Source organism: the organism of the source record quoted next, unplaced genomic scaffold, assembly GCF_019419815.1.
Source record: "Pyrus x bretschneideri cultivar Hongxiangsu unplaced genomic scaffold, Pyrus_bretschneideri_v1 Contig24, whole genome shotgun sequence".
Classification (NCBI taxonomy): Eukaryota; Viridiplantae; Streptophyta; class Magnoliopsida; order Rosales; family Rosaceae; genus Pyrus; species Pyrus x bretschneideri.
Window position 1 is genome coordinate 2,480,026 of NW_025999546.1, and position 12,465 is coordinate 2,492,490.

Sequence of the window (12,465 nt, forward strand, 5' to 3'; positions counted from 1 at the left end):
GCGCGATCCTCAAACGGTGTTCATCCCACAACAAATAGTACTTCAAAAAGTGCATCCTATGTGAAATTAATAATATAAAAAAAAAAAGAAAAGTGGACATCTCTTTCATTCATTGCTTAACAAGTTATTTCGAACATCTCTCTCAGTAGAGATGACAAATATGTGGATGTCTTTGGTAGTTGAGTCCACCAAGTAATATGAATTTAAAACAATTTTCATCGTTTGATTTTTTAGATTCAATTTTCGTCGTTGATTTTTTGAACTATTTAGTATTCCTAAACTATTAAAGAAAAAAATGGGACAATTAAGTGAAACCTAATTTTTCTCTCTAGTTTTTGTTTTGTTTAGTTTGTGCGAAAATTGAAATTTAATGATGAAAGAAAAAGGGTCTTTGCTGTAATGCTACATCTCAAGTTTAATTTTAGCAAATATTTTCTTATCACTCAATTTTACATACGACTGTAGTAAAATTGTAAAGATAAGAAGATAAAATACTCAACCACAACAGTCCAAAGTATCCTTTTGGTAATGGAATGATGTGTCAGTTTGTGATGTAAAAAGATGGAGTTAGATAGTCTTCGGATCCTCTCATTGGAGATTCTAGGAGATTAATGCATAATAAATCGTTCATCAAAGATGATGCGGTTATAATTTTTTATTTATTTTTATATATTTTTCATGCAAAACAAAATTGTTTTACTTTTTAAAAAATATAAAAAAGTATTCAATTACAACCGCACCATCTTTGATAAATGGTTACTATGTATTGATTATCAGGATCCCTAACAAGAAGATTCGGAGATGATCTAAATCCTAAAAAGACAAATGCAGATCTGACAGTTACACACTTACACACAGGATTTATTTGTGTACACGCTTACACACATGATTTATATGTTTCGTACAATCTCTTTTGCTTTTTTTTTTGTTTTTTGGAACACAATAATCTCTTTTGCTGTGGCTCTTGCCTCGTGGGTCACAACTTTTATTATTGGTATCCAGAATACGAAAAATAAATGATCTAAGTTTAAAAATAAAAATACTTAATATTTATAAAATTAAACTTGACGGTTAAAACATATGTAATATTGAGCGTTAAGTATTATTGAAGTCATAGTCCGCTACTTTCCTTATTAGTTTCTTTTAATGAAATAGGTGATGTTTAAAAAAAGTTTCACAACTTCCATGCACCATTACAAATTTTACGATTACTCTTTGTAATTTTAATAGTTTTTTAGTTGTTAGATTTAATTTTTTCAACTACAAAATTTTAATTAATTATTTTCGTATCACTCAATACAATATTGTCGAAAAAAAAAATTGCTACTGTCAAGTTTTTCAAAATTATTATTTATTATTTTTGAACAAACGATATTATATGGTTCAAATTCGTATTTGACGAGAATCGAACTTAATGTCTCTTACTAATAAGTAAAAATGAATATCATTAAAGCATAATATTAAATGACAAATTATTATTATTGATCTCCTCCTAGGTAGCATGATGAAGATTCCATGCAGGGCTTTGATTAATTGCTTAGAAAACAAGATTTAGGTAAATTGGTTCAAGCGGAGGTTTCAAGTACATGCAAACGTTCTCGCCTCTGTACTCAAGTTTGAATAGTTGAAGAAGGAAGATTTTGTAGAAGTGGAGCCTTTTGGGTTTCTGCAACTCACTCAACCGCTCAGTTGTTGTAAACTGTAACAATGGCGAACTCACATCTTCTTCTTCTTCTTCTTCTTCTGTTGACATTTTCCCTCCTCTCCGTCCACCACTCAGCTGCTACTCAGTCAGAGTCCGAGAGCCTTCTGAAAATCCAGCAGCTGCTCAACCACCCACCACCTCTAGCCCGATTCAATTCCACTGACACACACTCTCTGTGCAGCATTGAACCAACTCCTTCCCTCACTCTCTATTGCTACCAAGGCAACGTCACCCAGCTCCACATTTCTGGCGGAGCCGCCTTCCCTCCGCTGCCGCTGGACTTCTCAACCAACTCTCTGTTCTCCGCTCTCGCCGCCGCCTTCCCAACCCTCAAAGTCCTCTCTCTCGTTTCACTCCAACTCTGGGGGCCACTCCCTCCATCCATCGCCCGTTTATCTTCCCTCGAGATTCTCAACCTCAACTCCAACTACCTCAGCGGCGCCATTCCTCCCCACATTTCGTCGCTCGTCAACCTCCAGACTCTCATCCTCGATCGCAACAACTTCACCGGCCGACTCCCGGCGTCGTTGGGTTCGCTTCCGTCGTTGGCCGTTCTCAGTTTGAACCACAACCTCCTCAACGGCCCTCTCCCGAGTTCTCTGGCCTCTCTGCAAACCCTCAGAGTCCTCTCTCTCTCCCACAACTTCCTGTCCGGCGAAGTTCCCGACCTCACAGCCCTCACAAACATGCAACTTCTTGATTTGGAAGCCAACTCTTTTGGGCCTCATTTTCCAAGCTTGCCTTCCAACAACAAGCTGGTAACCCTCGTGCTCCGAAACAACACGTTTCGCGTCGGAATCCAAACCGGATTCCAAGGCGGTTTTCAACTCCAGAAGCTTGACATTTCACTCAATGAATTCGTGGGGCCTTTTTCGCCGTCGTGGCTGTCGCTGCCATCCATCAATTATCTTGACATCGCCGGAAATAAATTCACCGGCGTGCTTTCCAAGAACATATCTTGCAATGCTGAGCTTGCTTTTGTGAATTTGTCATCAAATCTTTTGGGAGGGAACTTGCCCACTTGCCTCAAAAACCGGGGTTCGAAGAACAACAGGGCTGTTGTTCTGTATTCCGGGAATTGTTTGACGAATGTAGATCAGCAGCAGCGTTCTAACTTGTGCCACAATGAAGCTCTGGCTGTGGAGTTACCGCCTTCTGGTGACCGAAAAATCAAGAGGCGTCATGATAATAAACAAATCGTTGCATCAAGTGCCGTGGGAGGAATTGTGGGTGCTGCTGCAGTTGTTCTTCTGGCTTTCATGGCTGTTAAGAGGTTATTGCACGGCGAACAGCCTGTTAAAAGTCCCCGAACAAGGTTGATTAGAGATTCAGCTTCAACAGTCAACACAGCCAAGCTACTCTCGGATGCAAGTAAGTTCGAAATTTCTGTCCCTTTAGTTGTCGGTATGAGAAATTGAGAATCCTTTATTTGCAGAATATATATCGGAAACAATGAAGCTGGGAGCTAGCCTTCCTGCTTATCGAACGTTTGCTTTGGAGGAGCTCAAGGAAGCTACCAACGACTTTGATGATTCAACATTACTTGGCGAAGGTGCACATGGGCAGGTATTCAACATAACTTCGTGACATCGATAAAATGTTCTCTCAATTTGTAATTTGCAGTAGTTCATTGGAAGTCTACGATTGAAATGCACTAATACATAAACCTTCGAATTGTACAATCGCTTTCTTGTAGTTAATTAATTGTCCTGTCGATAATGATATGAGTATTTCTTAGTCTTTATGATCTAGTTAAATGCAAATTTCTCACTCTAAAATTTGTGTTTTTCGGTAACAATAGCGCCAGATGTATAGAGGGAAGCTCCCCGACGGAACACTTGTTGCTATCAAAGGCTTGAAGATGAGAAAGAGGCAGGCTACACACGTCTATACACACCTCCTTGAGCTGGTTTCGAAACTGAGACATAGCCATTTGGTTAGCGCTCTTGGACATTGCTTGGAGTACAATCCTGATGATTCGGGCGTCAGTAGAATATTTCTTGTATTCGAGTTTGTTCCAAATGGAACGCTAAGAGGCTTCATCTCTGGTAAAGTTACTTTTCATGTACTTATCCTGCTAACCAGGATTAATGGTTGCATTTTCAGTTAATAGCATTTTCCATGAAGGTATAAAGAACGTGCGTTACTCTGAATCATTCTTCTTCTATTCGTAGAAAGTTCTTTCAGAATCAGATGATATCCCGTACGCTACATAATTCTTGTGAAACCAAGAAAAAGAAAGATTGAAGTACTCTGTAATATCAAATGCATGAAATGCCGAACGATATGTTATCATTATCTTTCATATCTTTTAGCAGAAGGTTTCTAGGTGAAACCTATTAAATTGCTCAACATTGCACGCATATGTGTGGCAATGGAGAGTCATCCATTACGCTTCACTTATTCTTCGTCTTCTTCAATTACTTCTCTTCGTAACATCTTTACATTTGGAGAAATTGGATACTCACATGTAACGCTTGTTTGGCAGAAGGACCTCCAGAACGAAAATTTACTTGGGCGCAGAGAATAGTAGCTGCAATTGGAGTTGCAAAGGGTGTTCAGTTTCTGCATACAGGGATTGTTCCTGGTTTAAAATCAAATAATCTCAAGATAACAAATGTCTTATTGGATCACGATCTTCATGTGAAAATAAGCAGTTATAACCTACCTCTTTCAGCTGAAAACAACAGGGGAACGGTAAGGCCTACTATAATTACAGCTTTGGCGAGTTAAAATCCCCCTCGACATTGTCCTCCGAGTTAACGTTTGCTTTTTAATCCGTCAGGTGGGGACTGCAGTTTCTTCTCCTGCACCAAAGGAAGCATTCATACTAGGTAATAGCATGTCTACTTACCAAAATTATACAGAAATCAATATTAGCTGCACTCTCTCTGTTCCAAATGAATGCCCTTTCAACTTTAAACTGCGTACGAGCTTGGCCTTCCTGTTAATCATCATATAAGTGCCTGTCTGGTTCGGTTGCTGATCATCATTAGTAACGATGACACCATTCTAAACGAAGTTCCTCGTCGTTGAATCTCCCTCTAGCTTCACTGAAATGCATTAATATGGCCGCCTTTTCTAATGAATTGTTTCAGTCTCTCTCTCTCTCTCTCTCATGAAATCCTTAGAAGCTTTTTTATTTTGTGTATTTCATCAGCATTGCCTGACCCGGTTACCCTTTCACACAATCACACACATACGGATGATTTTGTTAATTACTGTCATTTGCAGGGTTAACCATGAGTGTAAGAACGACGTTTATGACATTGGAGTAATCTTGCTAGAAATGATTCTGGGGAGACCTATCATGTTCCCAAATGAAGTTGGTGTTTTGAAAGACCTTGTGAGTGTTTTCTTTTAAATCAAACTGTTCTTTCCTTTCACTCTCGAACGTTTTCCAGTTAATTTCATTGCCGACACAAGTGACACATTGCATTCTCCAGCTAAACCAGCAATTTGCTTTCGGTTGCTTCTTACGCAGGTACGAGTAAGTTTGACAATTGATGACACAGCTCGGAGGAGCATTGTGGATGCAGCAGTGCACAAGGAATGCTCGGACAAATCACTGAAGACAATGATGGAGATATGCGTGAGGTGTCTTACGAATGATGCAGCTGATAGGCCTTCAGTTGAAGACATTCTTTGGAATTTGCAGTTTGCAGCGCAGGTTCAGGAATCAGCAAGAGAAGACTGTCGGAGTAGTAGTCAAGGCTCACCCGTTTCATCACCCTAACTCCAACTAGTCGGACTTTCACCTTCCTCCTCCTATATTTCCATCAGTTAGGGAACAATCTATGTATTATGTAACGTACCATACCAGATGGAAAATGTATAAGTGCTATATGGCCTTAATTTTTTATTTTATTTCTAGTATTATGTTACTATGCCCTCCTGATTTGGTGTAACATTTTATAAAACTCCCCTTTGTACCGTCGAGATTTTTTTCAGGGAGGTGAATTTCATACATCCCTTTTAGCTTCTTATACACCCTCCTTTATCTATTGGCTACTGGATTGAATAAATCAAACGTTTATATATACGTATATCCCTTTTTCAAGACTCCAACACCGGTAGTAGGAGTGAAGTAATTTCTTCTCTTTCTCTGAGATCCCATCGACAGCGGCCCCTTTTATTTATTTTAACAGATCATGAATGCTTTGAATGCTTGATTTTGAACCATGTCAAAGGAAAAAAGAGGAAGAAATGCTAATCAGATTGAAGGAAGGTTGTACTGTTGTGTTCTGAATTTTCTGCAGAATCTTACCGTTACTGGTGCGACGGAGCAGCACCAAGGGGAAGCATTGATGTCGAGTTGCAATATGAATACATGCTAATGGTGCTCAGAAAAATACATAAAATGTGAGAGAAATCAACATACAAAATTTCTTAACAAAGAAAAATAAACAAATTAAGAGTTGGTATGCTGATCTCAACTGTTTCTACCAGGTGAGGAGTGAGGACCAACTCTCACTCCTGTGTCCTCCCACCGTGGAATCATTTTGTTTCATTTGTCAGCGAGGTCACGGGTCAAATTGAGATGCAGATACTAAGTTTTATAAATCGAATGTTAAGAATTCAAGGTTTGTGTAACTCAAACTGAATTTGGCACCTATCTCAGCATCAAATGTTATACAAAAATGCCGGAAATTCTCTCAACTAGCTTCTGCCTTATTCCTTCTCAAACAAAGCTTATATAATCTACTCATGATACACATTCCCTCCCTCCCTCCCTACTACACTGAATAACAAAGACTGGAATATCATTCTAAACTGTGTATGTCGAGCTGAATGAGAGCCTTTATACGGTCTTGTCGAAACAAAATAAACTTGGATGAATACGCATTCCCTCCCTAATCTAATTTACCGAACAAAAAGGATTAGGATTTTAGTAGACAAACCTCATGCATAAACTCTGCATGTTGAACTGAAGAGAGCCTTTATGCGGTCTCCTGGAAGGATTGAGAGCGAGAGAGAGCTGCTGGATTTGCCTGTAAAACCCGATCAGCATCTAATGTTTGGGATTTATTATCCGATTTCTTTCTGAAAGCTTTAAAAATACCACCTCTAACTACAAGTTCATTCTTATCCTGTTTGATACGCAAGGTAGACCATATAGAACTCTTTGCAGCCTCTTCTGGGTCATCAATTCTCAATGTCTTGGGTACCCAAAGGCACTGTTTTGTTATTACATCTTCATGTACATTTGCATCTCTTTCATATTTTCCCAAGGTTGGTGAGCTATTGCCCGAACATCCACTGTTGCCAGAGAAAGACGAAAGTGACAAGCTGCCAGCAGATCCAACCATCTGAGAATTCAATTTTCTGGAGTCCCAGCTTGGCATGTAACCCCAGTGCAAGGAAGGCACAAATGGGAAAGCGAAAGTGGGAGTACAAAAACCAGGAACTGTAACCATAGGCAGATGACCTATATGAGAAGGATTAGGATTACTGCCTTCAGATCCAAACATCATTATGCCCCAACTCGGAGTCTTGTCCCATTGAGGAGCAGGGAAATATTGCATAGTATGCATATGATTAGAATCATTGTCATATCCTGGCAGACCATCCTGCTTCATACACGCAATGTGCTGTGAAGCAGTGGCTGATAAGGAACCATCATCGCCGTCAGCTGCAGAGCCAGTCTCAGAATTTCTCATCTGGTGTTTCTGGTTCGAGGCAGTCTCTGTAGATTCAACTAAAAGCGCATCTGAGACAGAACTTAAGCCTTCCTTTATCCCATTGGCAGGATTTGGAGAGGCTGGAAGTCCACAAGGTGATAGATGCTGTTGGCCAACAATGTTAAGGGTGCCTCCCTGGGTGACTGGTACTGCATTCGGTTGTCCCACTACCTGATGATACTGCGAAGATGAATGCTTATTCTTGCGCCGCCTAGTACCTAGAGGAACATTTCTTATGGTTCCCCCGGCAGTCCAATATCTTTGGCAGCTCTTGCAAAAGTGTCTCGGTTGGTAAACACTGTAATTATTGAAATAGCAAAACTTTGTTTCTAAGCTGTTGCAGCGAGGGCAAGGAAGAACCTTGTCTGGCTTTCTGAGAGACTTTTCTATGCCACTCGTATCACTATCCACGCATTGGTCTTCTCCTTGATCACATTTAACTTCACCCTCATTCTCCTGGATTAGACCTTGGCGATTGTTTTCTCTGCTATTATCTAGTTCCGAAGATGTATCTTGCTTGCAGGATTTTTCTACAGAATGGTCCTCCATTTCTCTACACTCACCCTGAAAATTCAAAGTTTCGATTGCTTAGGAGTTACGACACTCAAATTGCAGCAGCAGCAGTAGCTTGTAATTAATTCACAGCATGTAGAACAGGGAATTTGGCATCAAAGGTGAGCTATAAGTTCAATTTTTATCAATCCAAATAAAAAGCTAAAAACAAATGAACTGCCAATAGGAAGAAAACGAAGGTGCAGCCACAACTATACCAAGTTAGAAACTACATAAAGTCCCTCACATCATCCACACATTGTCAAATTACGATTTCGAAAATAGGTAACGAACGAATGACAAACGATAACAAAATGTGGCTTCAAGATCTTCTGTTGAGCTTTATAATTCGTTTTTCTCCGCGGGGATGGGGATTCGAACTTCGGAACTCATCCAATCTCCTCTCAGTTGTTATACATTATACATATAAGTGAGAAGCTGCATAAGATTAAACTGCCCCATCTGTTTGTAAACTAAATCCAGTAAGATTTCGAAACATTGATTTAACACTTCAATTACAAATATCAAGTGGAAGAACACAGCTTACTCAAATTCAAAAGATAAACGAAGCAATTAGTTCAATTTGAATTTCTACAAAATTGAAAGAGTTTCATGGAGCAGTTAGAAAGGAAAAGAGCAGAGAGACTTGGAGAGTGGATTGGATTGGTACCGTATCTGCAACCAAACACTCTTTGTCGGCGGACAAATCTTGAATCTGAAGCTGTGGGAACGGAATAATCCTCCCGAAGAGCTTAATGGCTGGATCTCCCACTTCAGACATTGCCTTGCTTCAGCTTACAGTCTTAGTCTTAGACTCACCGTCTCACAAAAACTCTCCATATCAAGCATCACTGAACGAAACCCATTGCCACTAGGTGCAACTCTGACGGGTTGGGAACGGTTAGAAAATCAACTCAATCTTAACTTAACTTTTACGATTTAGGTTTGAGTTCAGATTGGGTTTTATTCGAGTTTATTTGGATTCAAGTTTAATTACGTTAGGATTTATTTAGATTAGATTCGAATTCTTGGATTTTTTTAAATTTAATCTTGTCACAATCATTTTCTTATTTATTATTTTCATCTAAAATATAAAGTAGCTTTAGTTGACCATGTGTTTTGCCATTTTCCAAGTAGTTTATGGCATGTTTACTGAATTACATATGTTATAACCAAATTTGACTGGCTTCAAAGGGAGGCCATGTGTACTACAAGGACTTAAAGTTTTGCCAGTACTTAACCCTCACGTGGGTAAGTATTAAATGCAAGAGAGGACGTCACCTTGTCAATCGCACCCGGCAGAGTAGACACTTCTTCCGAGCCAACGTGCTCTTCATGCCTCGTAGCATGTTTAGATTAACTTCAATAATTGAGCTAAAAGTTAAATTTTCTAGTTCGAAAAATTTAGTTTTTAACTTAAAAATAACTTTTATGTTTTAACTGTTTTGACTTAAAATTTTAGTTCGAGATTATTAAAGAATGAATTTAGGTTATTTTTTTCTTAAATTAAATTTTTTTTTAAATATGTAGAATATCATAAATTAATTTTATAAACATTTTAATCTAAAAATATTTAAATTCCGATAAATATTGAAAAATCACTAAATTTTCTACAAAGCAAGCCTTTAACTGTCACCAATCTTTCAACCCTGGGCTAACTTTCAATTCATCAACCGTTCAACACCAAACTTTCAACTTTCATCAACCGTTCAACTTTCATCAATCATCCTCTATATAAACATATGTCTAATATTAGTTGATCACACAACCTTTCAACCTTTAATCATCCTCTATATTCACCAATCTTTCAATGGGTGATAGAAGAAAGTGTAGCATGGCAATGCAGATGGCACAAAACCAAGCAAGGATTGAGATTGAGGATGCAGAATTGTTCAACGCCGAAGCTGAACTTGTAAACTCGTTTATGCAATCTGAGCACCATGGCGAATATAGCCATCGTGGTTCTATCACGGGACGTTCATTTGTGCAGTGTGATAAAGAAGAGTGTCATGACCGAATAATCAACAATAAATAAATAAAAATGAAAAGTAGAAAGAACAACTAGACCCTCACACTCGTTGGACAAAAAGTGGAGCGAGATCTAGAGCGAGATAGGAATCAAATTTCCTACCAACAATGCCCCTGTAAATTGAATAAAGGCTCAGTGTGTGTGGACAAACAAACATGAGTTCTAGCAGTAGGTTGGGTTCGGTTGGTAAACTGTGTCAAATTTCTTGTGCATTTGCCAGCCACATATACATAAGTACTAAAAATCAGTTACCATTAGCCAGCCGTCTTCTTACGGTTGTCAAAAATCGGTTCAGCTAGAATTATTGGCTGGTTCGGTAGGTAAATGGCACAATTGATGGTTTGCAAATAAGGTACAAAAACAAGACCATGCACCGACCTGTAAACAACAAATTATAAAAGAGAAAAAGAAGTTGTTGCTGCAATTTTTTAATTGTAAGCCAACATAATCATGACTTAACAAATTAAAATGAAATTCAAATCAAAACTTACTAAGCCAACAACAATTTCAACAAACATAATCCAAATAGTTATAAGTTCACAAACTCAAAAGTCTAACTAATATAATTGTCTAAATTCAATTGGAGCAACTAATGCATAAACAAAAAACTCAAAACTCAAAAGTATGGTTCTGATTATAAGATCCTTTTATTATAATCCCAAAACAAATAACTTGTTGTTTTGATAATGCAACATCACTGAAGTAGCAGTAACCAATGCATGTGAAATCTTCCATGTTTCAATTCATTCAATTCAAATGTTACATAAAAAAATGTATGATTAGAATAAGAAGTAATATTGAGTAATAAATTAAAAATATCAATAAACATTGGATTGAAGTACTATAATTAGAATCAGAAAAAATATAACAATACTTACATTTTTCTAGTTCTTCACATGTCAAGCATGTCAAAAGTACCTAAAATATCTAAATAGAAAAATTACAAAAAAATAAAAAAAAAATATAATATATATATATATATATATATATCTAACAAAATCACACCATTAATTGTCGGTTCAGTATAAATTATGAAAAATGCCAAACCTATAGCATACCATTATGAACCGACCGATATAGTTCGGTCGATAAATCGGTTTAATTATGGCAAAATTTCCCACCCCTATTCTAGCGTATAGCTCTTACAAAATATACGGCGTGTTTCGATTGAGAGTAGGAGATCAGCCATGGCTGCCGAAGCCCAAGGCGACGATGAAGACGAGGATCCTGATGATGAAGAGAGAACCTGGTGATGGTTCTCAACTCGATTGCATCAATGATTTACCATAGGTATTTTCCAGAGGTGATTTTCCTAACCTAACAGCCCGGAATTAATATGTTGTTTCCGATCTTTTGGTCATTATTTAGAACATGTAGCTAATTAACAATGTTACGAAAATATATTACTGAAAACTGGTATTTTGTTCTGGATCGAATCGATGCATATGCATATTTATTTTCTTTTGATTAAACCAGGTTCATGCCGATCTGAAGGGGAACGCAGAAAATATAAACTGAGGAGGCATCGTCGTCTCAGTTGGCTATGTCATCCAGATTTAAGGCAAAAAGATGTGCTGCCTTTGCAGAGAGTCCTGGGAAATGTACGATGTGATTCTTAATGTCTTTGTTTTTATTCCTTTTCAATTTTCTTTTGCATGACTTGGAATTTCTTTTGCTATGTGGATTTGAAATGTATATGTTGCTTAGATGTTCTTGTAAAGCAGGATGTAGAGAATATATATATGACACTAATTTGATCCTACCTCACAATTTGTAAAGGGATGAGCCATAGCTGTAGTCTAGATATGTAGAGTTGTTGATTCTTCACACATTTTGTAAAAGGAAGTCCATACCATAAGAATTCAAGACTTCTGTATGTTTATTTATGACCTTCAATTCCTTTATGCATTTCGTCCAATTAGACATAAATTGTAATACCTTCTGAATTATTTATGTAAAATCCTCCAACTATAACCAAAGTGAAGTGTTTGGGGTATTCTTGTTCAACCCACTACGTTCCTGATTCAAAACTTCTTCTCCTCTTAGTATAAATATCATATATTTATGTTGCAGATTAGCCTTTTCCCTTTGTTAAAATGTTTTAATATGATGGTGGTGGTGAATTATTCACTCCAACAATTTTATGCATCTATAAGCACTATCCATCGTTAATGGTAAATACATATCCTAGCAAAATGACTTAACTGAAATAAAGGTCTTGAGCTATCAGAGACCTCATTTGGCATTGTGAGATTTCATGAAAGCTAATTTATACTAAATTCATCTCAATTAGAAGGAGCAAGAGAGTTTATACCTAGAACGCAGTGAGTTAAAAATGAATACTCTATCTATTATAGAGCAAATCCACCACTTACATTATCCAAAATTTAAATGATACAAATGAAAAAGAAATGAGTTTGGCTACATGCATAAATGTGCACATTCTTTAAGTAAGTTTATCAAGAAAAATTTAAGAGCGAGATTACGTACGTGCATGG

General features: G+C 37.6%; 2 protein-coding genes across 2 annotated transcripts; one reads left to right on the plus strand and one right to left on the minus strand.

Moving 5' to 3' along the window:
• Positions 1-1,515: 1,515 nt before the first annotated feature.
• Positions 1,516-5,691, plus strand: LOC125478181 (probable inactive leucine-rich repeat receptor-like protein kinase At3g03770). The gene is given in 8 exon segments (XM_048585978.1): positions 1,516-3,076; positions 3,141-3,271; positions 3,507-3,753; positions 4,194-4,402; positions 4,491-4,518; positions 4,521-4,539; positions 4,940-5,051; positions 5,190-5,691. Coding segments are annotated over 8 exon segments (2,367 nt in total). The 5' UTR covers positions 1,516-1,707; the 3' UTR covers positions 5,442-5,691.
• Positions 5,692-6,045: 354 nt separating this feature from the next.
• On the minus strand, positions 6,046-8,917 carry LOC125478195 (cyclic dof factor 3-like). Its single transcript, XM_048586032.1, has 2 exons — positions 8,609-8,917; positions 6,046-7,950 (listed from the first exon to the last, which is right to left on the minus strand). The coding sequence occupies exons 1-2, from the start codon at positions 8,717-8,719 to the stop codon at positions 6,646-6,648; spliced, it is 1,416 nt and encodes a 471-aa protein (XP_048441989.1). The 5' UTR covers positions 8,720-8,917; the 3' UTR covers positions 6,046-6,645.
• Positions 8,918-12,465: the final 3,548 nt, after the last annotated feature.